Source organism: Thunnus thynnus, chromosome 11 (genome assembly GCF_963924715.1).
Source record: "Thunnus thynnus chromosome 11, fThuThy2.1, whole genome shotgun sequence".
In the NCBI taxonomy this organism is placed as follows: Eukaryota; Metazoa; Chordata; class Actinopteri; order Scombriformes; family Scombridae; genus Thunnus; species Thunnus thynnus.
Genome location: NC_089527.1, coordinates 16001503 through 16025178, shown reverse-complemented (window position 1 = coordinate 16025178; position 23676 = coordinate 16001503). Strand labels below are relative to the sequence as shown.

Here is a 23676-nt window from a genome sequence, read left to right as displayed (position 1 = left end):
CCTCACCTTGCTTTAAAAGTAATCAGCAAATCCTAAAATCAATTCTAAATCTAATTAGTAACCAGTCCAGATGTGCTAAGATTGGGGTAATATGGTCTCTATATTTGGTGCCAGTTAAAATCCTATCAGTGGCATTTTGAATGAACTGGAGACATGAGAGTGACTTTTGACTGAGGCAGGCATACAAAAAGTTACAGTAGTCAAGGCGAGATGAAATAAAAGCATGAATTACCTTCTCTAAATCTTATCAAGGTAAAAACGACTTGACTTTTGATATATTCCTCAATTGAAGGAAGCAAGACTGCACAACTCTCTTTACCTGCCTCTCAAAAGTCAGATCACTGTCAAAAATCACTCCTAAGTGTCTGGCCACTGGCTTTATATTAGTTGATAAGTCACCTAGATCATGTAAGTTAATATTTCTTGAGTTTGGCTGCCCGAATAAGACTATTTCAATTTTGCTTTCATTTAACTGTAGAAAATTTTGGGACATCCAACACTTAAATGTCCTTTTAAATGTCCTTGAGACAGTTTCTGAGAGTGTTAAAGCAATTGTGATCATTACGTCTTAAGAGTAGATAAAACTATGTGTCATCAGCATAACTGTGAAAAGAAACATTATGCTTACCAATTATACGACCAAGTGGAAGCAAGATGGAGAAGAGGACGGGGCCAAGAATTGAGCCCTGTGGAACTCCACAGGTGATGTCTGCTGTAGTTGACGATGACTTGCCTATTGTGACAGAGAAAGACCTATTGAATAAATAGGATTTAAACCAGCTCAATGATAAGTCTGAGATTTACTGTTGGGTAGTTTAATCTGTAAGAATGCATTATATTTTATAAACTGATCATATGTTTTGTTAGTAAAATCTGAAAAGTTTAGTTTAAATTTAGTTTAAAGTTTAAATTAATGTAGTGGGGTAAAAAGTATAATTTTCGCCTATGAAATGAAGAGTAGAAGTAGAAAAGTAAAGTAGTTTAAAATGGAAATACTGAAGTGAAGTACAAGTACCTTAAAATTATATTCATGTACATTACTTGAGTAAATGTTTGCTACTTTCCACCACTGGTTTAAAGAGTGCAGGAATAGTTAGTTGCCAGCTTGGACCAGCTACTACTCAAACCTCCTGCTGTCATATAAATTGACACTGTGGGACCATCCTTTATAACTATACTACTTTTACTTCGTTTGTATTTCTGTATTTCTACAGTGAGGTATGAAAACTTGTACTTGAGTGAATGATTGGAATGTATTTTAATTTATTATGTCCCTCAGAGACCAACACAGCTGAGTTTTTTATTGTTTCAGCCATTAAATATAATTTAGTCTGATTGACTTGGAATCAAATCAACTTCACTATCAACTCAATATCAAAGCTGTTTGAAAGAGCTGGGCTTAATTAGATGTAGTTGTTATGTCTGGTGGGTATGAAATGACGATGTGCACATTTACAGGAATTTTGTGGGCATGAGTCTGGCAAGATAAACCTACACAGGTTCCCACGTTTCACTTCTGAGTGCCCCAGGTGTATCTTTATGAACCTGTCACCATCAATCACTAAGTGATTCAGTTCACTCAGTTTCCTTCTCTAAATACCTGACATATCCAACATCTCAGGTCATGTCCTTTGATGCCTGTTTGTCAGACAGACAGAGATGGGAACACACAGCTGCATAAAACCAACAAGCAAAACATCAACTCCCACGAAAACTGTTTAATTGACTCCTCAAACATTATTTACACAATTCCAGAAGAACAACACAAGTGCCAGATGACAAAAATGAAGAAGACAGTTCCTACACAAAATAAGAACACAGAATATTTAAATAAAAAAGGAAAAGTCTTACACTAGTATAAATCAGAAATGAATTGTCTAAATATGTTTAATGAATCAAGATGTATACAGGATAGGATAGTGCTTCTCCCATAGAGATTGTGTTAATAAAATAACCTGCAAAACATCTCTGCTTTTTTCACTTTCTCTTTCTGGTTATGAAATTGTTCTTGTTTTCCTTGTTGGAATATTCAAGAGGCGGTATAAGGCAGGACTGGTCAACGCCATGATTGATGCCCTAGCATTATCTGGGAAGTGCACTTCAGGACCCATTAAGTCTACGTTGTTACATTCTGACTCGGATGCAATGCTTCATAATTTGTGTTTACAAAGAATCTGACTGCTTGGGACTAAAAGTAGAGTGGACCATATCCTCAAAACGCCACCAGTCCATGTTCCAGATTTACTCTTGTTTCCATTACATCAAATCAGTCCCATTAAATTTTCTGTATGTGAATAACAGTTTGCTTTTGATTATTGTTAACCTTACAGGTGTGCACAGATGGGACAAGTACTGCAGTATAAAGGTTTTAAAGAGCTGTCCTGCTTAAAAGGCATCAGTGACTACACCTGAAAGCTTGTATTGTCTATTATTTTCTGTGTATTTTGTGCATTGTCACACCATGCCATTGTAGCAGAAGCAGTGAAAGATTTCAGACACACTATCTACTGGGTTCAATGTGTCAAGAGAAACTCAGTCTATCACAGATTACAGGATAAGAAGGCATTTCAAACAGAGCTTTGACCTGGCGTCCAGCCCACAGTTCATACAGTAGAATTAATCAACATAACAGATTATTAATATTTTTCAGCTTTAGGCTAGGCTGTTAGCAACAGTCTCTGTCCTGTATTGCAGCTATATGGTGCTTTACAAGAAGGTGCGTTACATGAACTGCAGCACTATGCAACCTCTATAACCCTGTTTCAAAGTTTAAAGGGAACAGAGCAAGTACAAAACTGCAAGGCAACAAAAAGACATTCAGAAGTTAATATTTTTGTGCTACAGAGGAGGAAAAAAAACTCTTGGGCTCTTTTTTTTAATGCAGTAGCATTGCTTCTGAGGCATTTCACAATAATAATCACAAAATACCACAGCAAACAAGTTAACCCAAAACAATCTGTGTCAGCTCTGAGGCACCACACTGCTAAATGTAAAGCATTCATATAAAAATCACAGGTGAGTGGTGTTTCTAATGTGAAGATATGAATGATGCAAAAAGACTGCAAAACAGCAACTGGCTTGCTCAAATAAAGAGACACACAATGATGAGAGTTTTACTGCTGAGGCTGCTGAGAGGTTTGAATGCAATGTTAGTTTAAAAATCAATAGTAGATAGTAATAAAAAGCAGTAAATAACAGCAAACTGGCCCACTGTGATTACAGCAGCTGTTATAAAGAATAGTTTCAGATATATGAGCAGTTTCAGGATTTAAGAATTTGAAGAATTTCAATCATGTAAATGATAATGAATGAATCAAGAAAAATTAAGCCATATATCTTTGATACATTCATCTAGTAACTGCCTTTAATGTCCCAGCTCTCCTCCCTGTGTGTCTGTAGATTGGTCAAGCCAGGCTGTGTCAGTGAAAGGCACTATAAAGGAGAAATTACTGCATCACAACTAGACTGACACATACTACATCACAACAATGCCTAATACGTCACTACATGACCACTTCTGAATTTGTCCATGTCAGGTGAACAATCTTCAATCATTGACAGAAACAGGGTTGAACTAGACTTCAACTCACCTCAGTAAATTTAGAAATGAATTTTTTGTATAGTAAATAGTAGGGGGGAAACAAAATTGGCAAATAAATCGACACTTTCTCAATACTTGAATTTCTAGTACATTTTCTTTTTCAAAAACTCAAAGCGTTGGCGTAGATAATTAAACTTCACTTGGATTTTAAGTAATCAATTAGATATTTTGCTTAGCTCCTAATTTATTTCATTGACTGAGGAGGAGTGGTAGCCACCCAAAATGATTTAAAACTAAGCCCACTCACCGATAAAAACACACACACACAAAAACACACACATACAGTGACATCAGTGGCCCACTGAACAAGGATTGGACCGTGTAATAGCAACCCCAGAATCCTAGGATTACAATTCTACCAAAAATTAAGGAAATAAAGTGGTGGTCATTGAAGCCCCCTGTTATCCATCTATCCTGCATTTTTACTGCAGACAACTGTATTAAAAAAGAAAAATATGCTTTTCTTAAGTGAATGGTTGCCAGTGGATTTTCAAAATCATATGGATGGCTCAAACAATGACAGAATTAGCAAAAAAAAAAAAAAATCTACTTCTAAGAATTCAGTACAAAGTTAGACGTCTACAACATCAATATCTGTCACAATTTATATTCACACTGAATTACTTTAACTAGATTGTAGCCATACAAATACAATAAAAAAGGTAGTTCTATATTTTAGCCATCTCATGGTCATACTTTATTTGAGATTTAATCTCTTAATGACTGAAAAAAAGTTGTTGGATTTGGTTTAAAGTAGAAAGTCTGACCAATCATTTCAATAGATTCCTATGTTGTAATAATCATAAAACCCCTAAGATTCACATATATTTACTTGCTTTTTCTTATCTAACTCCTTTCCCCCCACATATATGCACACACACCAGACAGAATGCATATAGACACACACACACACACACACACACACACATACACACACACACACACACACACACACACACACACACACACACACACACACACACACGCACAGGCTTATTCAAGCAAACACACACGCACACACACACACACACACACACACACACACACACACAATGAAACACACACAGCCCTACATTGGGGGCCCACAGTATTATAGCTCTATAGCGGATAGAGCCTAACAGTGAGATTGCCACTTTGCTTGACTGTAGTTGGTCCAGGCAGTCATGTGATCATTGTTGATCTAGGAGGAGTTCAGCAGGTTGCTAAGGACTGCAAAAAAGGAAAAAAAAGATAAGTGTAAAGGTAAAATCATTTCATCATTTAAATAAAATGCATTTTATATGTGTCTGTGTCATACCCTGTGGATCTGACTGAGCCTCTCCTGCATCAGCTTTGCGTGCAGCTTCTGGATCCGCTTCTAATCACAGTGATTGGCAGAGTAAAAGAATCGACAGGACAACAACAAAAACAGACAAGGCATCACATGTCAGTTTGGATTTCACAAGCATTTAGCTAATTAAACCATTTCCCCACTCATTAGTATAGATCACTTTATGTTGTCCCCTCTAGCAAATTTGACAAAGAGGGATTCTTCCCTCTGCTGTAATTGTGAAACTATATGGCTCCACTGACCATAAATTAAGCATGACAATGAGAGCACCCAGGGGAAGTTTCTGAGGATGGTAATATTTCTCAGCTCTAATTGCTTATTATCACCACCATGAAACTTTGTCTCATTTTTTTCTGGTGTTAAAGCTCCAAACTGTCAAGTACAGTGCAGTCATGTCTTCTCATTTACTGTGAATGAAGCAGCTCCAGGCGGTACATGCTGATGATATTACCAATTACAGTCCTTACTCTCTACAGCTGAGGCAGAATCATTCATATTCATGAACGCTGGCTGAACTGTCTCCAAGATCTATAGAGAATATGATTCTTGAATTTATAGGTGGCATTTATTCAAATTTAGAACATTCATTTATTAATGACAGTACTGACAGTGAAATCCTGAATCCAAATCTGACTTTTGCCCTGCATTGCTTAAGCTGAATGGCCAATTGTTCATGTTGACTGTAAATTAAAATTTTGCTGATTTGGCAGTATCGGGATGCAGGGTGTGTGTGTGTTTATGTGAGTTTTCTGTAATTGACAACACTTTCTAAGGGGTAAAGCTGAGTCTGCTTTGTCTCAAAGACAGATGGCTGACCTCCAATACTTGTGCTTTTCAGACCGAAAGAAACACACCCTGCTGATCTCGCACTTGAGCCTCTGTAAAGCAAAGCCTTGAAGATGCTGGTAGCTTGATTAAAGGTTGAGACTGAGCTCTGATCCAAGTCAACCATGTACAGAACTCTCCTGCATGGTGTCACTAACTCTTCTGGATATGAAGCTCTGAAGGGGCTGACGTTAGTTAAGGAAATTATGTCATTTACTCTTCCCCAGTCCAGACCAGTGACTTTAAAACAGATCCAGGCATGGATCTATGTCAATAAAATGACAACAAAATGTTTCGAGACACTGGGATCTAAAGGAAGTTCTTGTGTTCAATCAAATATTAAAGGAGATATAACATGCTTCATGTGATTTTCTGTCATTTATATACTGTAAGTTTCAAAACTCTAGGTGGATGTATGTAAGCCAAGGCTTCAGCCTGCTCTGAACACGTTTGTGAAGTTACGTCTACTTTACCATCGAATTGATGTCAAAAATGGCGGTCAGTTCTGTAGTCTTCATTGCTAAGGTTGTTCCATGGGTTGTTTGTCACTCACATATTTTGGATCGGATTTTGGCTCGAACATGTACAGATATATTTGTGAAGTTGACATCTTGAGTAAAGAAGTGAAATCCTACTACTATTGTTTGTTTACGGAGCTGTCAAAAGTCTGGTTAGCTTCCAGAAGCTAACCAATCAGAGCAGAGTGGGCTCATTGGGAGGGGGGACAGGAAAGAGAGACAAGAACTAAAATTGCCTGTTTCAGACAGAGGCTGAACTGAGGGGCTGCATAAAGGGCCAATATAAGATAAATAAGGAGTTTTTTGAACTGTAAATCATGCAAAGATACTTCCCAGAGCCCCAGAATATATACATATATATATAGACCTGGAAATGTGCATGATATGTCCCCTTTAAGTCTGCATTACAGCAGTTAGGTATTGTATAACTTTTTTGGATTTATTTGGTAAGTAATAAAAAAGATGATTAATTACCCTGTCTATCTTTGAAGCACAGTTTCTTCTTCTGATAGGTGAAGTATCCACCTGCTGCTCCCACCACAGCCACGACAATCGCACACAGGATGCCTGCTAAAGAGCCAGAGCTGGCTTCTGAAGAAAACAAACAGAAATAAAAAAGATAACTGACAACAGTGCATCGGAAATGTGTATTCGTCTTTAACTTCTTCAGTAACAGTACATGAAACAAAGGCATGTTTTGTAATACAAATGTGACTGCACTGTGTTAAATGTTATTCAGACTAAGACTGTAATGTTCGCTGTCACCACTGGGTGCCATTATGCAGTGGAAATAATAAATGGCAATTCAGCAGCGAGGCTCACTGATGTGACATAATGTATAATGCATGTGTATGTGTGTGTGTGTGTGTGTGTGTGTGTGTGAGAGAGAGAGAGAGAGAGAGATGCATCATCTTGTTCCAGCATTTTCAGATCCCATTTAATTCGCTTATCCTATAATTTAAACCCTGAAAAGCATTCACAGTGACAACATAAATCTGTCTGCACCTGTAAGCTGGTTACTATGACAACAGCATCTGAATAGTTTTCCTGCTGTGTCATAGCATACAGCAAATACTTCTCATAGTCAATAAAAGGCACTCAAACAAACAAACGCGCACACACACACATACAACAAACCTGCACTGCCATGATGACCATAAAAAAAATCAATAATAAATCCTAAACTACGTTAAAATACATTATTGCAAGTACAAACCCTGCATTCAAATTTTAACTTAAAGTAAAAATAATAAAGTATTATTAGCAAAATATAGTAGTTGCCCAGTATAAGTATATAAGTGCAAAAGCATTTGTACCTCAAAATTACTTAGTATGTAAGTAAATGTAATTAGTTGCTTTCCACCACTGTAACTAACAATTGCTTCAACAGCAAGGACACATATTTCCCACTTATTAAAAAAAATACTCACACTAAATGCACTTGTGCCATAATCCTGCTAAAACCCTCTGAATTTACTCTAAATTAGGTAGGTAGAAGATAAGATTTACAGACTAGATCAAGAAGCAGAGCAAACTTTGTTAACTAAATTAAATGTGTAACTTCTTTTGTGCAATTTTGGACTGAAACATAAGAAAAAAATCTGATAGAAAGGATTGTATAGTGTAAATCTGTCTTATATTATTGTTTCCCTTTTTGTTCTCCTTTATATCTCCACTAATGACTACCTCTTTATTGTTCCTGCAGTGGTTTCAGTCACCACAAAGTAATAATGCCAGGATATTCTGCAGTTGCAATATAGAGGGAGATGTAGCGGAAAAGGGATGTAGGGGTGTAAAGGGTGAGCCAGGAACTGAAGGACACATGAAAGAACAAAAGAGTACAGCAAATCACCGTGATAAAGTTAAAAGGTGAGAAAAATAAAGGGAGTGGAATGAGTCAGAGAGCTCACAGGTGGCGTGACTCAAGATGAATTTAAAAAAAAAAAGGGAATGAGTCAGTGAAATTAAGTGGAATAAAATGGGGGAATGTAGTGAGTCAGTAAACGAAAGTAAAGGTGGGTGCAGACGCGGACATGTACATGCATGCATGTGAACAAATGCAGCCCACGCCATGCAGACACACCTGTTTGTCTAGTATAAAGTGGTGCGTACATACTGCACACACACACACACACACACACACAGAGAGCTAAACTGACAGATACGATGCGCTATGGAACTATGGGAACAAAAATCTATGGGAACCATATGTGGTCAGCACTATCACATTACTGTACGCTACATCATGGCAACACAGCTCAGAGAAACACCTACATTAGTAGCTAGAGTTGTAAATACATCAAAACGTATTCTTCATCATTTGCTAATAAGTATCATTTCTTTAATATTATAAATCATGATACACAAATTAGTTCTGGGAATAGTAGTTGGTGGGGTTTTTGAAAATACTTGACAGCTAAAAATGATATGCTCAATTTGACTTCCTATCATAATGCAGTCCAATGTGATGAGCTTGGACTAAATGAACCGACAAGTGATACTTAAACATATATTGTGATAACGATCAATGTCAGAAAGAGGTTTGCTGATTATCATAAAACTAATTTTTATAATATCCATTTAAACTCATACAAATTTCAGTACTGGTGGGATCTGCAAGTGAAAGATGCCCTCATTTGCCTGACTGTGTTATTCATCGAATTATTCAGGAACATCTACTTACTAAAGTTCAAAGGAAAGTTCAAGTGTAAGAAAAAAAAAAAAAGTTTGGAAAATACCATACAGCAGCAGCAACAACACACCTGTCCTGCTTAGGGCTCTTTGAATGACACAAAACAGGGGAATGCTTATGCTGCAAGCACAGCAGGCAACTTCTTTGGGGCAGTATATGTGTGGGTGGATGTGTTCAAAACAAAAAGAGAAGAAGGATAACTCACCTTGGGCCTGAGGTTTATCTGCTGTTTAGAACAAAAAACACACAGATACAGTTTTACAAACCATTTACAAACTGGTTTAACAGTCGCACATTATGGTAAATGCACATCTTTGGAATGAAAATAGTGAAGACAACTGATTTTTTCATGTGAACAATGTGGAAGTTGATTATTAAATGTAACATGAGGAACTGCTTATTTAAACACAAAGAGATTGTACTGTCTTTCTGTTTCCCTGTTTGACAATCAGTAGAAGTTACTTACAATGTGGAAGAGCTTCTAACAGATGTAGCATGACTAAACTGTATTTTACTAAAGTAAAATACTCTTAAAGAGGGCCAGTTTCAAACTAAACGACTAAAACAATAGGGGAGAGGCATTTTCCGCTGAGTCTTGTATCATGTTTGTATTGTCAGAGGCATGCCAGTAATATCCTGTGTGTTCAACCAGTTTCCAAACCTACATAAGCCCCACTACTGCTGCTGCTGTGGCTGCAAAGCTACGTATCTGACCAGGATATGTGCGATTTGGGCTCAATATGGTGATATGATTGTTTTTTGTTCAGATAATGCATATTTTGACCATTAAAAAAACAGACTTACCATCTCCTGTGGCCTCAGCAGCATGTGCTACAGAGAGGGAGAAAGAGAGACAAGCGGTTAAGGGAGGATGGAAAGAAGTTTAAATGAGTAAATGACGCATGTAAAGCTTTGTAACAGAGGTGGCAGAGAAGGAAAGGCCAGAGAAAATGAGCCGGATTATTCTCTTTGTGGTAGTTTATACCTTGGAGGCATTAAGGGTTCTAGAGTTTCTGTCCTAACCGGTCTGGTATCTCCCACTCCCTCATACAAACACACACACACACACCCACACACATACATAACTGCTTGAAATGTCCCTTCTGTACACTCATGGAGATGCTTTTATAATATCACACAGGTAAAATATCTGGGCGAGACACACACCCTCTATGTCTCCCTCTCTGATCTTTGATTCGATCTATATGCAAACAACCTTTTTATCTCCCGCATTGCCTGTCTGCATATGCCTGTGACATCATGACTGCTCTGTACCTGCTTCAACTTGACAAAGCCTCTAATAACAGAGCGCTAAAGAAGAGTGCCTTTCACTAGATTATAATGATTATAGCAACCTAGATGAATCAGCTTTCAAGTGGGGAATAAAGAGTGAACCCTGAGAGAACCGCTTCAGGAAAATCTCTGCGTTGCTGTCAAAATGCGTTGTGGTCAGCTATTACAGTTTCTCAACCAAGGAGGAGAAAAACAAGTAAATTCAGTCTCTTGTCGTGGGAACAAAGCTCATTAAATCAGAACAGCATTCATGCATTATGGAGATCCACAGTAAGAATGTCTAAAAACACACCAACGCACAGTCTTGAAGTTGCCTAATGCTACAAACCTTTTGGTAAAGGTGTAACTTTGGATGCCAGACTACAGCCAATGCACCATGTGCATAAAGATGGCTGTCTCATGAGCTGATGTCATTGTTCATAAATGGACTGTTAGTGCTCTAAATAATAAGACTCAATCTCAGTTACAATAGAAATGGTTATGAAATGAAGAGACAATCTGACAAATTGGCAAACGTAGAGATTGCCTATGCTCGAACAATAAAATCATAAGATTATTTCATTCATTTCAAACACCAAGCAAGACTTCCTGGGTTTTGTTTTTTGGCAAATGTATACATTCACTTAAAAGAATAGTTTGGTTTGGGGTTTTTTTTTCCCTATTTACTGAGAGTTGGAAAAAACTTGTCAAAGCTTTATTGTATAAAAGTAGAATATGCTGATCTTAACTCAATGCACAAATGTCTACGGGTCCAATTAGCTGCTTCGCTCAAATAAGGTAGTGAAGAACAACTTTAAACCTCTCCAAAGAGTGATGACTGGTCTGAGTCACATTCTTAATTTACATATTTAGAAAGTAACTAATTTCAGCATTTACAAAGAAATTAGATCAAATTAAATGACACAGTCACTTACTGTTTACATGCGAAAATGTTGCTAACAATAATTATCGGGATTTTATTTGTATTTGTGAAAACATTTAAGAAAAAATGCTAAGCTAGGCTAACAAATAACAATTATTACGCCCTTTGTGTTAGAGAAGGTGTAATCTTATTCCTTAGAATGGAGCTGATGCTGATCCAACAGACATTCAGTCGCTGAGATAAACTCGGCTAATCTTGGAGTTCTACATAGTTTCAAACTGCATGCAGAATGATAAAAAAGGCATCCACAAGATTGTGTTCTTGGTGTAACTAGAAAAGATAAATACAATTCTTCTAAAACGGAACTAACCGTTGAATCAGTTAGTATCGCTAACTGTATGGTTACTAACCATTAGATCCAAAGCTGCGGCCTTTTCCAGGATTTGAGGGGTTGTCCACTTCATTCCCTTCAGGCAGAGCATCTTCCAAGTTAAGTTCTGCATTTGACAAAATAATAAGATATCAGTGGTGACAGAAATGCAATATTCATCCCAGTAGGGGAAATTTCCTTTCACTATTCCACCCAATAGGGATATTATCCAGATGCTAACCCCAAAAACAAGTCCTCTCTCTAACACACTATACCGCACCATTTCCATGTTAAACAATTTAAGGATAATATCAACCATCTTGGAAGCTCTTCCAGTTCAGTCCCTCATGACCACAAGTGAATGCCCTGCAGAGCTGTCCTCAATATGGACTCTGAAACTCTACCAGTTTCAAGGCCAAGGGTGTGACAGATCATGTGAACTGGTGATGACTTTGATTAAAGGATATTATCTGTCAGGAACAATACCTTTCCCTAACTCTATATTCTTTGGGGAAAACCCCAAGTGACTCATACAATGTGTGTGAGCCAGTGTACAAAACACTTTTAGGCTGGGCAGGGCGAGATAGGATCGGTGAATTATTTTATGGCTGATTACCTCAGAGGCGCAATTACCAGTGACCCCCCTCTTTCACCTAAGACATGCTGATGGTAAATCATAGTGAGTAAGTACTGTGTTCACATCGTCAAGCACCATTTTTCACAGATGGGTACATGAGTGTTAAGTAATGAAACCATATTTTGAGCGGGAGCCAAGTTTTACACCGATACACTCATTCTTCTGTGTTTATTAGTTTCTACTGAACCTCCTTTGTTCGTTATTGTTCCCTGGCCTTTCCATTAACCTTACCACCTTCTCCTCTCTCTCTCTCCTTTCCCCTTGGTTCTCCTCTTATCTTCCTTTCTTTATTTTGCTACTCTGATTACTTCCCCTGCTCTCAACCACTTTTCTCTCCCCTCCTTTCTTTATCCTCCTCTACATTTCTCAACTCTTTTCCTCTTGTCACCACAGTGAGAGAATGTTCTCTTGCCAGTTATCACGTGAAACAAACCCCCCATAGCAACCATTTCCTAAACACCCAACTGCAACCCCCTTTTGTGTTAGCACTGCTGAGAGAGAAAAAAATATCATTGAGTGATGAAAAGGAGGATATGCCAGTATTTTACTTAAGCAGACAAAATGCTGAATTGAAATCAGTGTAAAGTTTGGGGAAGGGGGAAAGAGCAAGAATTCGGGTATGAGAAAGCAAGAGAGAATTAGCGAGACTTGAAAAGAGAACATTGTTAAAGACGAAGTTCAAAAACACTCCACACTTCAGTTGTGATAAAATCACGCTGAGGTAATTTGGGAGGTTTCCTACTCAAACCATACCGCCCCCAATTTAAGAGGTAAAATTGTTTGAGCCAAGATCCCACCTCATAACCTTCCTAAGTAATTGTGTTTTTTGATGGAAAAGCACATCTGTTTCACATTAATTTGTTCAGAAAATAGGGAGTTGCAGCCTGCAATGATGTATGATATCTCATGGAAGCAGGACATGTACATTTTTTTAAATTACTGATGACACTAAACGTTGACAATACTAATTTTCTGGATATTCTTGAGGTCAAAAAATGACACAGTGGAGATCTAATATTTTTTTAAAAATGTAGTGATAAACTTCAGGTGGCACTGTTCCAAACATTGTAAAATAGCAAATCTTCATATCTTTTTACTTTCAGATGGTTGCTCAGGGACAGGCAGTGTTGTAGTTCAAAGTTTGAGGGAAATACATAGCAGAAGTATTCAGTCAGTTTACCTCAAACAGGAACCATACAGACTGGCATTTCAAAAGTTCCCTTTCCAAACAACACTACTAGTACTTTTCAGGTATTTCACCAAAGTCAGGGGGATTCATCCTCAGGGGACCATAAATGAGCAAAATTTCATGGAAATTCATCAAATAGTTATTGAAATATTTCAGTCTGGACCAAGCATCAGTTAAACAGGTCAGGTTCTCTGTGGACTCATTGTTACTGTAGTTAATGAAAAAAAAGCCTCTTGTATGATGAAATGAGCTTTTTTGTCATATTTACAAGCAATTGTTTGTGGTGTGCCTTAGTAATGTGTTTAGTAATTAAGAAAAACTTTTCTTCAGAACTGGTGGAGTTTATAAATTGTCGCTGAGTTTTGGAGAATTTGGAGATTGTTCAAGTGACAGAGGAAAGAAAAATTAAAAACATTTTTTTTTTTACCTGAATCCATCTTAGGTTTAGGGATGTCCACTTTAACTGTTGACAAAGACAAACAACAGAATCATGTTTGGATGCCAACATCTAAAATCAGTGACACCAACAGTATTACAGCTGTTGAACATTTTACTTTGATCTTTAGTAAAATTACAGTTGTGTTTCATCATCTCAAAAGGAATCTGTGTTTTGACTATTTCATAGTTGATACAATGACTCCTTTGTATGCCTTAGCATTTCATACGTCATTTTTGAGTGTGCACAAGTGTGCTATTTGTGAATATGCACTGGATCGTCTATTCATTATTCTAACCTGTAGGGGCAAGGCCCCCTTCTTTGCCAACATCTGCTACTACTTCTTCCTCATCAACTGGAACTGTTGGTTTTACATCAGCAGCTGGATCAGTAGGTTCTTCCGCATTATCTGGTACGGCTGGATCTGCTGTTGGCTTGGCCTCACCTTCAGGTCCATCCTATTAAAAATGTATTATGCAGCATGTAGAAAGGACACATTAGCTTCACATTAGCATAGTAGATCCTGAATAATATCTGTGTTACACACAACCTGTCAGCAATTATATATTAAACTATTAGGAATGTGGATCATTTTGTCAGAGTAGGTTTGAATGCAAGGTTTTTAAGACCTTCCAAGACTGCTACTGACCTCCTCTTGTGCAGGTGGTGCCTCAGTGCCTGAGGTAGGTTGCTCCTCTACATCGGATGCTGGTTCCTCAGCCTCTGGATCCTTAACCTCTGGATCAGCTGCAGGCCCTGGACAAGAACGTTTAAGTAAGAGATCACTGATGTTTATTCATCATCCATTTACCCAAAATATTATGGCATGGCTTGTTGTACTGAAATGTTTGATGCAGGTTGCAAGAGGTTGACATAGCATTTTGCCACACCTTTGCACACTAACAAGGTAAATAAAAGAAATAGGTAACACCCGGAAAGATAAATTCAAGAAGCAAATGCAGAACTTAGGAGGAAGCCTTATTTGTAATATGGGTGTTTTAGTATGAGGCTTCTGATTAGACTGATGACATTTGTTCTTAATACTGCAATAACAGTTGCTTTTCAGTGTAAATAATACTATCCCTGCTGGTATGGGAGTGTAGGATTAAGGTGGAGAAAAAGTAGTATATATCATGATAAAGAGTAGAATCTGCACACTGTTCCTTACTTCCAAAATCATTTTTTATTCAGCGTTGCTATGCTACGAGGGAAGATCAGATTTATCAAAAAAGTTGCACAGCAACATTGCATGAAAAATCAGCTTGGAAGCAAAGAACAGGGTGTGGATTCTACTTTTGGCCAGTGTATAATTTATGTAAAATGAGACAAAGTGAGGAAATTTACTATATTATATCTGTGTCAGAATAATCATCTGAAATAAGCACACCAAAATGTTATTTTAACTCCTATTGATCACCTTGCGCTGTTGGAGCAGCCTCCGCCTCTGCGTCTGCTGCAGGAGTCCCTGGTTCTGCATTTCCATCTGCAGGAGTATGTGCTTCTGCTCCTCCATCTTCAGGGGTCACAGCTTCTGCGTCTGCACTTGCAGGAGTCTCTTGTTCTGTGTCTGCACCTGCACCTGCAGGAGTCACTGCTTCTGCGCCTCCATCTGCAGGAGTCACTGGTTCATGGGCTTCAGGTTCAGGGTCAGCAGCGTGCTCGGGCTCAGCCGCAGTTGGCGGTATTTCCTGCATTCAGTATGAGATTTATGCCCCTTGAAATTACCTTCACATAATGTATCTATATTATCCAGAAAACTGCCTCCTCAAAACTTTCATTGTTAAATTGGCTTTCTGGTGGTTGGGTATTTTAAGATCACTTAAACTTGTTTGTTAGTGGTTAACCATCTCTTTCTTGTTCTAAGCACATCTCATTTGGTTAAAAAAGAGTCACAAAACTGCCAATAAAATTATGCTTCATAAAAACCTTCTATACCTGAAAAAAACATAATTTGCTGTTTACAAAGAGCCTCACCTTATCAAATGCCTGCCTGAGGATTTCCCAAGATAAGATTTTCTCCAGACCTCTATGACATTGACTAGATTACAGTCTGGCTATGCACCTTTAGAGAAGCCCTGAATAATTGAGAGGGCCCAAACCTACTAGTTAAGCTCTTGGATTAGAGTTTATTAAGAGTTTTGGAGTGAGGAAAGAGCTAAAAGCTAGATTGCAACATCACAGCAACCCAAACTTTGAAAAAAAAAGCTTTGAACTGTATTCACCATTACAATTTACACCTGTGCATTATTCAGATGTGCACTTAAGACATCTGCTTTTCAACACCAGTTGTTACATGATTAGATATTATTTTCACACAGCCAGTTTTCCACTGAACCTCTGTGATTGAACCAAAAGTGGATGCTTTGAGATTTCTGATTTACCAGGAAACCTCTACTGAAACATAAGACTGACACAAAACAAACCAAAAAAAAAAAAAATTTCCACTCCTCACCTCAGCTGTGTGGTCAGATCCCTCATCAGCCTCCGGTTTTGGCACTGCGTCTACGTCAGGGCCTGGAGTCTCAGGAACTACTAAGTCCTCTGCTGTGGTTACTTCATCTACACAGAGATGTGTGAAGGAAGAAGGTAATGAAATAATGAAAAAAGAGCACACATCCAGTGAAAGCACTGACTTCTGGGGCATATCAATTTCAAAAAAATAACGGACTGTCCTGAAACCCTGGTGCTTCAATAAACATTAAAACACTGACAGAAGACTGTGCAACTATCATTTTCTTTTGAAATGGAGAAAGAAGGCAGACATGGCTCCCTCTCAGTGTCTCAAGGAGAGGTCCTCCTGCCTTTGAAGGTGTTCAACTTCACAACACATCCCTAAAAACTGACTTCATTGACTACTATTGTGGCCCACCGTTCACAAACAAATAAGTAAGCTAGAAATATTATATAACTAAAATACAAACAATAGAACCTAAAACTGGTAGTGATTAGTGTAACCATTGGTAATTATACACTGCAATTAAATCACCTTAATCCATCTGCTGTCATTTAAAATCATCTGTCTGAAAGGTCATTAAGATGTTTTCTTACATCACTATACACACATACATGAAAGAGAGAGAGAGAGAGAGAGAGAGAGAGAGAGAGAGAGAGAGAGAGAGAGAGAGCCACACCCTGGTCTGATTAGTTCCTGATGTTAACGCTCCAGCCACAATTGGATGACAGACACATCAATCACATTTGACCTGCTTCAACATCATACTGTATGAGGCATCGACCGCCGCACTGGCATTGCAACTCCGTACTAATGAGAAAATACAAAGAGCATGTCTTTGTCACTCTGTGTGTGTTATGTAATTTGTGAGTGTGTGTGTGTGTGTGTGCGTGTGTTTGAGCCAGTGCTGTGACATTCCCCTGTTGCATGTGAGAAGCTGAAACAGCAAACTGTGCTCTGACTGGATCGTTCTTTGGTCTGCTGATTTCAGCTTTTCCAAATACAGCTATCAACCATTAACAAAGAGATGTAGCCATCCAGTACTGATATTATGAATGACGCTGTCCTTTCTGCTGGCAAAATTGTAATACAGTTAGTTTGAAAAAGTGGAAAAGACATGTACAGGAAGGCAGGACAAGTGCCAAAACGCTGCCAGAACTAGAAATTCAGGAAGCAATCAGTTAGTTATTTGTTTTACTGCTCACAGAATACAATTCTTCATCTTCTTTAGAAGTCATTCATTGCCATGCAAGTTTCAAATGAAGGATTACTATTTTTGCCAACAGAGATTATATCAGAGTCAGTGAAGCCTTGAGGGAGAGTGGCACGCACACATTTGAAGTATTTCCATCACATTGTAAAGTCTCTGGAGGCAAGCAGTGCTGGTGACACCGTTTCTCCTCTCACACACAAACACATTCATAAACCAGAAAAAAATGCATATACACACACAAGTAAGCGCATACAAGAACGGCCAAACGCATATGCACTCATGCACCGAACCATGAATATAAGATATGCAGACACACATGCACAGATGCAAGGATACTGACACACAGCGGTAAGGACAAGCACTCTTTGTTTCTATTACTGTTTGTGTTTTTAAAGTGTGTGTCCCTGTATCACCTTGGTGTTCAAGATAAACATTAGTCAGTGACCTCAATAATTTATTTAAGTATCAAACAACCTTCAGTTACAGGGCTTTAGGTGTGTTTGTGGGTGTGGTCTGCGTGGGTTTTTCTGTTTTACTATCTTCATGACTTCTTTGGAAGTCATTATACTAACGAAGGATGTACCTCCCTTTGCACACCATTCGAGGCAATAAAGTGGAACTAAGATAAGATGCCAGTTGATGCAACATTGATAAAACTTAAAAAACTGAACATGAACTATATGCACAGGAACACATTATCATTTCGCTTTCACATTTCATTGTTAATTTATGTCTGTTGTTGGGTTTCTTTGTTTGTATGTTACAGACAGAACATGTGCTAATTAGTTTTTTCCATGGTATTGTGCTTACGTGTGTGTGTGTGAGAGAGAGAGAAATATGTGGCTCCCATGTAACTCCTCTAGCTCTGCATGCGTGAGTGTGTGTGTATATGTGTGTGTGTGTGTGTGTGTGTGTGTGTGTGTATTAGAGAGAGAGAGAGAGACTGCCCCCCATAAAAACCCCCTCTCTCTTTCTGTTGCCACTCCATAGAACATTCTGTTCCCATCTATCAGTTTGCCACTTCCTCCTCTAACTACCTAGACTACAAACCCTCTCCTATACACCCCCCACCCACCAACACACACTCATGCGCACACACACACACCTACACTCTCACACACACAAAGCTAGAGGATTGCGCACAAACTCATAAAAACACCTTCTCCTCCCCTTTCAGTCCAAACATACAAACAATGTTCACACACATACAGTACATGTGCACTCTCACACTTTAAGTGGTGTCCTGTTTTGTGTTAGTGCAGCAGTGAAGCAAACTGTTGCACATCCCGAGTTCTCTCTCCCTCCCTCCCCTTCTTCCCTTCCTTTCTTTTTGTCTTTAAGCCTGTCTCCCCCCTTTTCCCCTCTTTCTCTCTTCCAAACTCATGACTCCCTCTGTTTCTCTGCCACTGCTTTCCCCTTGAGGCTGATGAGTCATCTGTATCTCTCTGACATGGCTGCACGCTATTGTATGGGACTGTTTCAGCATGTGCAGTGTTAAACTGTAAAAAGGTCCCCAAAGGAAAACTCTTAAGTAAAACCAGTTTACACATGTGGGAAAGCGTCATACTGTCAGTTACACTGTGTTCTTTTCAGGACTAGTCAAGGGGCTTGAATGAAAGTTAGATGGATAAAGATATATTGGATCGACTTTGAAATGTGTTGTAGGGTATTGTTACAAATGTATCTGTAACATCTGTATCATATCATAGGCCATATCTAAAGGTACTGATAGGGATAACAGTTTGATATCGGACCAGGAACATAACATATTCTAAAACCTAAAATGTAACTTGATGAGCTTAACACTACTTGATGAATGATATGACTTGGGGGAAGAGAGACTGATGACAAGAAACTTGGGGGAAGAGAGGCTGATGACAAATAGGAAACAACTTCATTGTGTAAAGGGATACATTTCTATGCCAAAAAGCAAGATGCAGAAGTATTTTCATTTGACGTTTTCTCCCTATGAATGTACCATATATTATCAGGGTGTAGCCCTAATCTGCAACAGGAGAATGTTTCTGTAAATGGAAAAAAACTACATTTTTACTGAAACCTTGAAAACATCCCTTATGCGGTACCAACATATGAGCATTTAACTTTCCATTTCCAATTTCTTTATGATCAAGCAAACAGGATTTTGGTACCACCTAGAGCACTAATATAGGCAAAAGCTTTGCAGTTCAGGCGCTCTGCATGCTCCCTCTTGGATGTGTTAACTGCAGACATGGGATGTTTTTTCATTGCTATGCTGATGATACCCAGCTGTATATCAAAACTGCCCCAAGCCCTTCTGCGGCCACGTCACGCCTCAGCACCTGTCTTAAAGAGATAAAGGACTGGATGAGCACAAATTTCCTCCAGTTAACCAGCAGCAGAACTGAAGCTCTCCTTATTGGCACTCAACACCAGATTCAGTCATCCCCCATACCTCATCTAACCTTTGACAACCTCTTTCCTCCTCTTTCCTCCTCAAGTCACTAATCTGGGTGTTTGGCCCTTAGCTGACTTTTGATGACTATACAAGACATCTATGCAAAACCTTTTTCTACCATCTCAAAAACATCTCTAAACACTGCCCCTCTCTAACCCTGTCAGATGCAGAGAAACTTGTCTGTGTCTTTATCTCCTCAAGACTGGACTACTGCAATGCGCTCTTCATGGGGATCCCTGGCAGGAGCATCCAGAAGCTCCAGTACATTCAGAACAGCGTTGCCAGGATCCTGATGAGAGTGCGAAAACATGAACTTATAACACCAATTCTGTTTTCATTGCACTGGCTCCCTGTCTCCTTCAGGATTTACTACAAAGTCCTGCTACTCACATACAAATCCATCAATGGACATGCGGCTCCCTACCTACAGAACTGATCATACCACAAACCTCCACTTGTACCCTCAGATCACTATGAATGAAAAGCGTGGTACAAATTAAATGTATTATTATTGTTGTTATTATTATTATTATTATTATTATTATTATTGTTATTATTATTATTATTATTATTATTATTATTATTATTATTATTATTATTATTATTATTATTATTATATTGTTATTATCAGCAGCACTCAAATGACTACAAAAAATGTTTTGCCATAATTCAGGCGACATGGTGTTAAAGTTGTCGTTGCAACATGTAACAACAGGGTTCATGGGAAATATGGCATAAATTTTGATTAAAAGGAAGGACACATACATAGTCATACATACAAATCAGTTAAATATATTTATGAACAGTTAACATTATGTTTTACCATATTACCAAACACTTTCAGCAAGTTACATCATGCTATTGTGAAACTATTAAAAACAGCCAATACAGCATGAAGACTACACGAAGAGTGTTGTGTATATCATGTTTCACACACTTCATGGAAGTTTTAGGGCTGTCCTAGTGCTTGATGCAGGCACCACTATTTTAATATCCTAAAGGTGACATAATGGAACATTTCACCTTGGCGTGTCAAGATGTTTTCCAAAAAAACCCTGAAATATGCGTGATTTCCCTCATATTCACCATTTAATTCAGTAATTACTCAATAAGAACAAAGTAAATTTGCCATAATTTTAAGTTATGAAACACATACACACTATACAATGCATGCAACATAAATTGCTTCTTTGTCCTATGTTATCAGCGCCAAAGAGGAACTTTACTTTCTGACTCTTCTTGTTATTGCTGTGAGATCTTGTGGTTGAATGAGTAATAATGTGTGTACATGCATGTGCGTGTAACTAACAACCAAGCCTTGCCCTGTAACAGAACACCCAAAAGTGTGTGTGTGTGTGTGTGTGTGTCAGGTGATATAACAGCGCATTGTTCTGTCAGGTATGGTTCTATTGTGCGTTTGTGGAACAGAAAGTGCTGTGGTGTTTACTCCAATTATGCACGCATTAAAACTGCCCCCATGGGAGCAGGGGATGTATGTGTGTATGTGTGTGTGTGTGTGTGTGTGTGTTTGTTTCACTTATCCACCAAAAGAGTGATTTATGTGTTGTTAGTTGAAGGTGTAAACACGGACAAGTCTGCACACACACACTATACACACTCACCTGGCACACATCACACAGGTTTTGGATCTTTCATCTGCCTCCAAGACACACATGCTATATAACTGACTCACACTCTCAACATTAATGAAGCACCCCCATACTCCCACATGTTCTGTACATTAAGTTATAGCCCACACCCACCCATACATTACATACACACACACAGATGCTGAGGGCCCTGGGGGAGAGGAAGGGGCTGAAACTAGTTGTGTTGTTGGGTGTTGTCTACAGCTGGAACTGGATCTAGTTACTGAGAAACTCCCTATCCTTCATTTCTATAGCATATGCACACCGTACATGATGTGCACACATGACCTAGCACCCCATCTTTTTCAATGCAGCTGGAGAACTGGTGTACACACTTGCACGCAAGCGAGAAAACACATCCACAGAGATCTCCTGTTCCAAAGTACATCCATTGGGTTTACAGTGAGGTTACAGATCAGCAATTAGAATGTGTGTGCAAGAAAGAGAAAGAAAGAGAGGGAAACGTGTGTACATGATTGCATGTGTGTGCTTGTGTGCGTGTGAAGGTGGTTCCTCTCTGGAGTTTTGTCTGGTAACGAAAAAGTGAACCGGTAAAGTGAGATTACCACAGATGACAACCAATCGCACCAATGTTCAACTGAAGTTTTGTTTGCATAATGATTATGAGGCACATTGTTGGTCTGACTATCTCTTATTCTTTCCTTCCTTGTATGTTCTTCTGTTTTCCCTCTCAATTGGCTACATTTCTCTTTTATCTTCCTCCAACATCTCCCCCACTTTTTCTCAGCGTCTGCCTCTTCCTCAATGCTTCCTTTCTCTCCCTCTGAGTTTTATTGCACATTTGAGCAATCTGAAATCATTTCATGCGCCGCGGGGAAGGGCGGGAGACCATGGGCCAGCTGAAGAAGAAGGAAGAGGAGGAGGAGAGAGCAAAAAATAAAAAAGAGGAAGAGAGCTATAAAGAAGAAAAACTGAGATTTAAAAAGAAACAGGGACCAAATGTATGAATAAATAGAGGGGTGAAAGGAGATAATTACTTATGTATGGACAATAGGTCCACCACACCCCTGTGTAAAACTATAATGTCCATAAAGATATGGCCACATTACATGACACACCTATTTCAGTGATAATGTCTCAGCTGCAGAGCTATGAACAATCACACTGATGATGTAGAGGGCTGAGCTTTTGTTTAATAAAAAAAAATCATTCAATCAGAACAGATTAAAAGAAGCAGAATATAGCTGAAGGTGAATTGTATTGACATGCAAACAGAAAGGCGGACAGACTGGTAATTGTACACACACACACACACACACACACACACACACACACACACACACACACACACAGATGGATGAGTAATGAGGCAGACTGGCAGAGAAAAAGGAGAGAAAATACATAAAGGGAGAAAGATAGGTGAGAGCTAGATTGATATGGAGAGAAAAACAGAGACAGTGAGATGAAGATGACAGAGAGATAGACAGATGGATTGGAAGATAGATAGATATCTGATGTGCATACGAACAAAAACATCTGCATACAGCTGAAGGCTGGGTTGAATTAACTGGAGAGAAATCATTACCTTGTGCCTTGGCGCTTCCAGCCAACAGGCTTCCTAATAGCAGAATCCACAGGTATGACATCATGGGAACACGGTGTTCTGGCTGCGGGTGAACCGGGGCTCAGTCTCCCTTTCCTCGGCCTTCAAACAGGACAATTAACCGGCGTGCAGGTTTCAGGTGGATCTGGAGGGCGTGTGTGTCGAAGTGCCGGTGCGTTCTTGCGCGTCGGACCAAACCAGTGGCGTCTCCAAGGTGCTCAGATGCTCGGCTCAGCGCGCGCCTCCGCGGATCTGTCGTCCTCTCCTTTTGTCTGGATTGGAAGAGAAAAGGTCCAGTCTTTATTAAGGTGGGCGGGTCTCTTCTCCCAAATACAGACAGGCAGGCAGGCAGACAGGCAGACAGCAGGGCTGGGTATGGTGCTGCTGGTGTGTGGGCATTACTTTGCCCAATAATCTGTAGTGTTATTACCATACCATTCCGATGCTGTGACAATGACCAAAAACATGGATTGGTGCTCGTTTTTATTAATCCTGATTAGTGCGATAAAGGGTTCAATTATCTAAATACGACACATAAAACCTATTTTTTATATATATTATTCATATTATAGTCTCTTAAACATATGGTAATTGTGTCCTTTCATTTA

At 38.9% G+C, this 23676-nt stretch overlaps 1 protein-coding gene across 1 annotated transcript; it reads right to left on the bottom strand.

Moving 5' to 3' along the window:
* Positions 1–1703: 1703 nt before the first annotated feature.
* Positions 1704–23387, bottom strand: si:ch211-39i22.1 (CD99 antigen-like protein 2). Its single transcript, XM_067603344.1, has 12 exons — positions 23051–23387; positions 16206–16312; positions 15171–15441; positions 14403–14509; positions 14052–14211; positions 13745–13780; positions 11532–11618; positions 9771–9797; positions 9172–9192; positions 6749–6865; positions 4899–4958; positions 1704–4810 (listed from the first exon to the last, which is right to left on the bottom strand). The coding sequence occupies exons 1-12, from the start codon at positions 23112–23114 to the stop codon at positions 4782–4784; spliced, it is 1086 nt and encodes a 361-aa protein (XP_067459445.1). The 5' UTR covers positions 23115–23387; the 3' UTR covers positions 1704–4781.
* Positions 23388–23676: the final 289 nt, after the last annotated feature.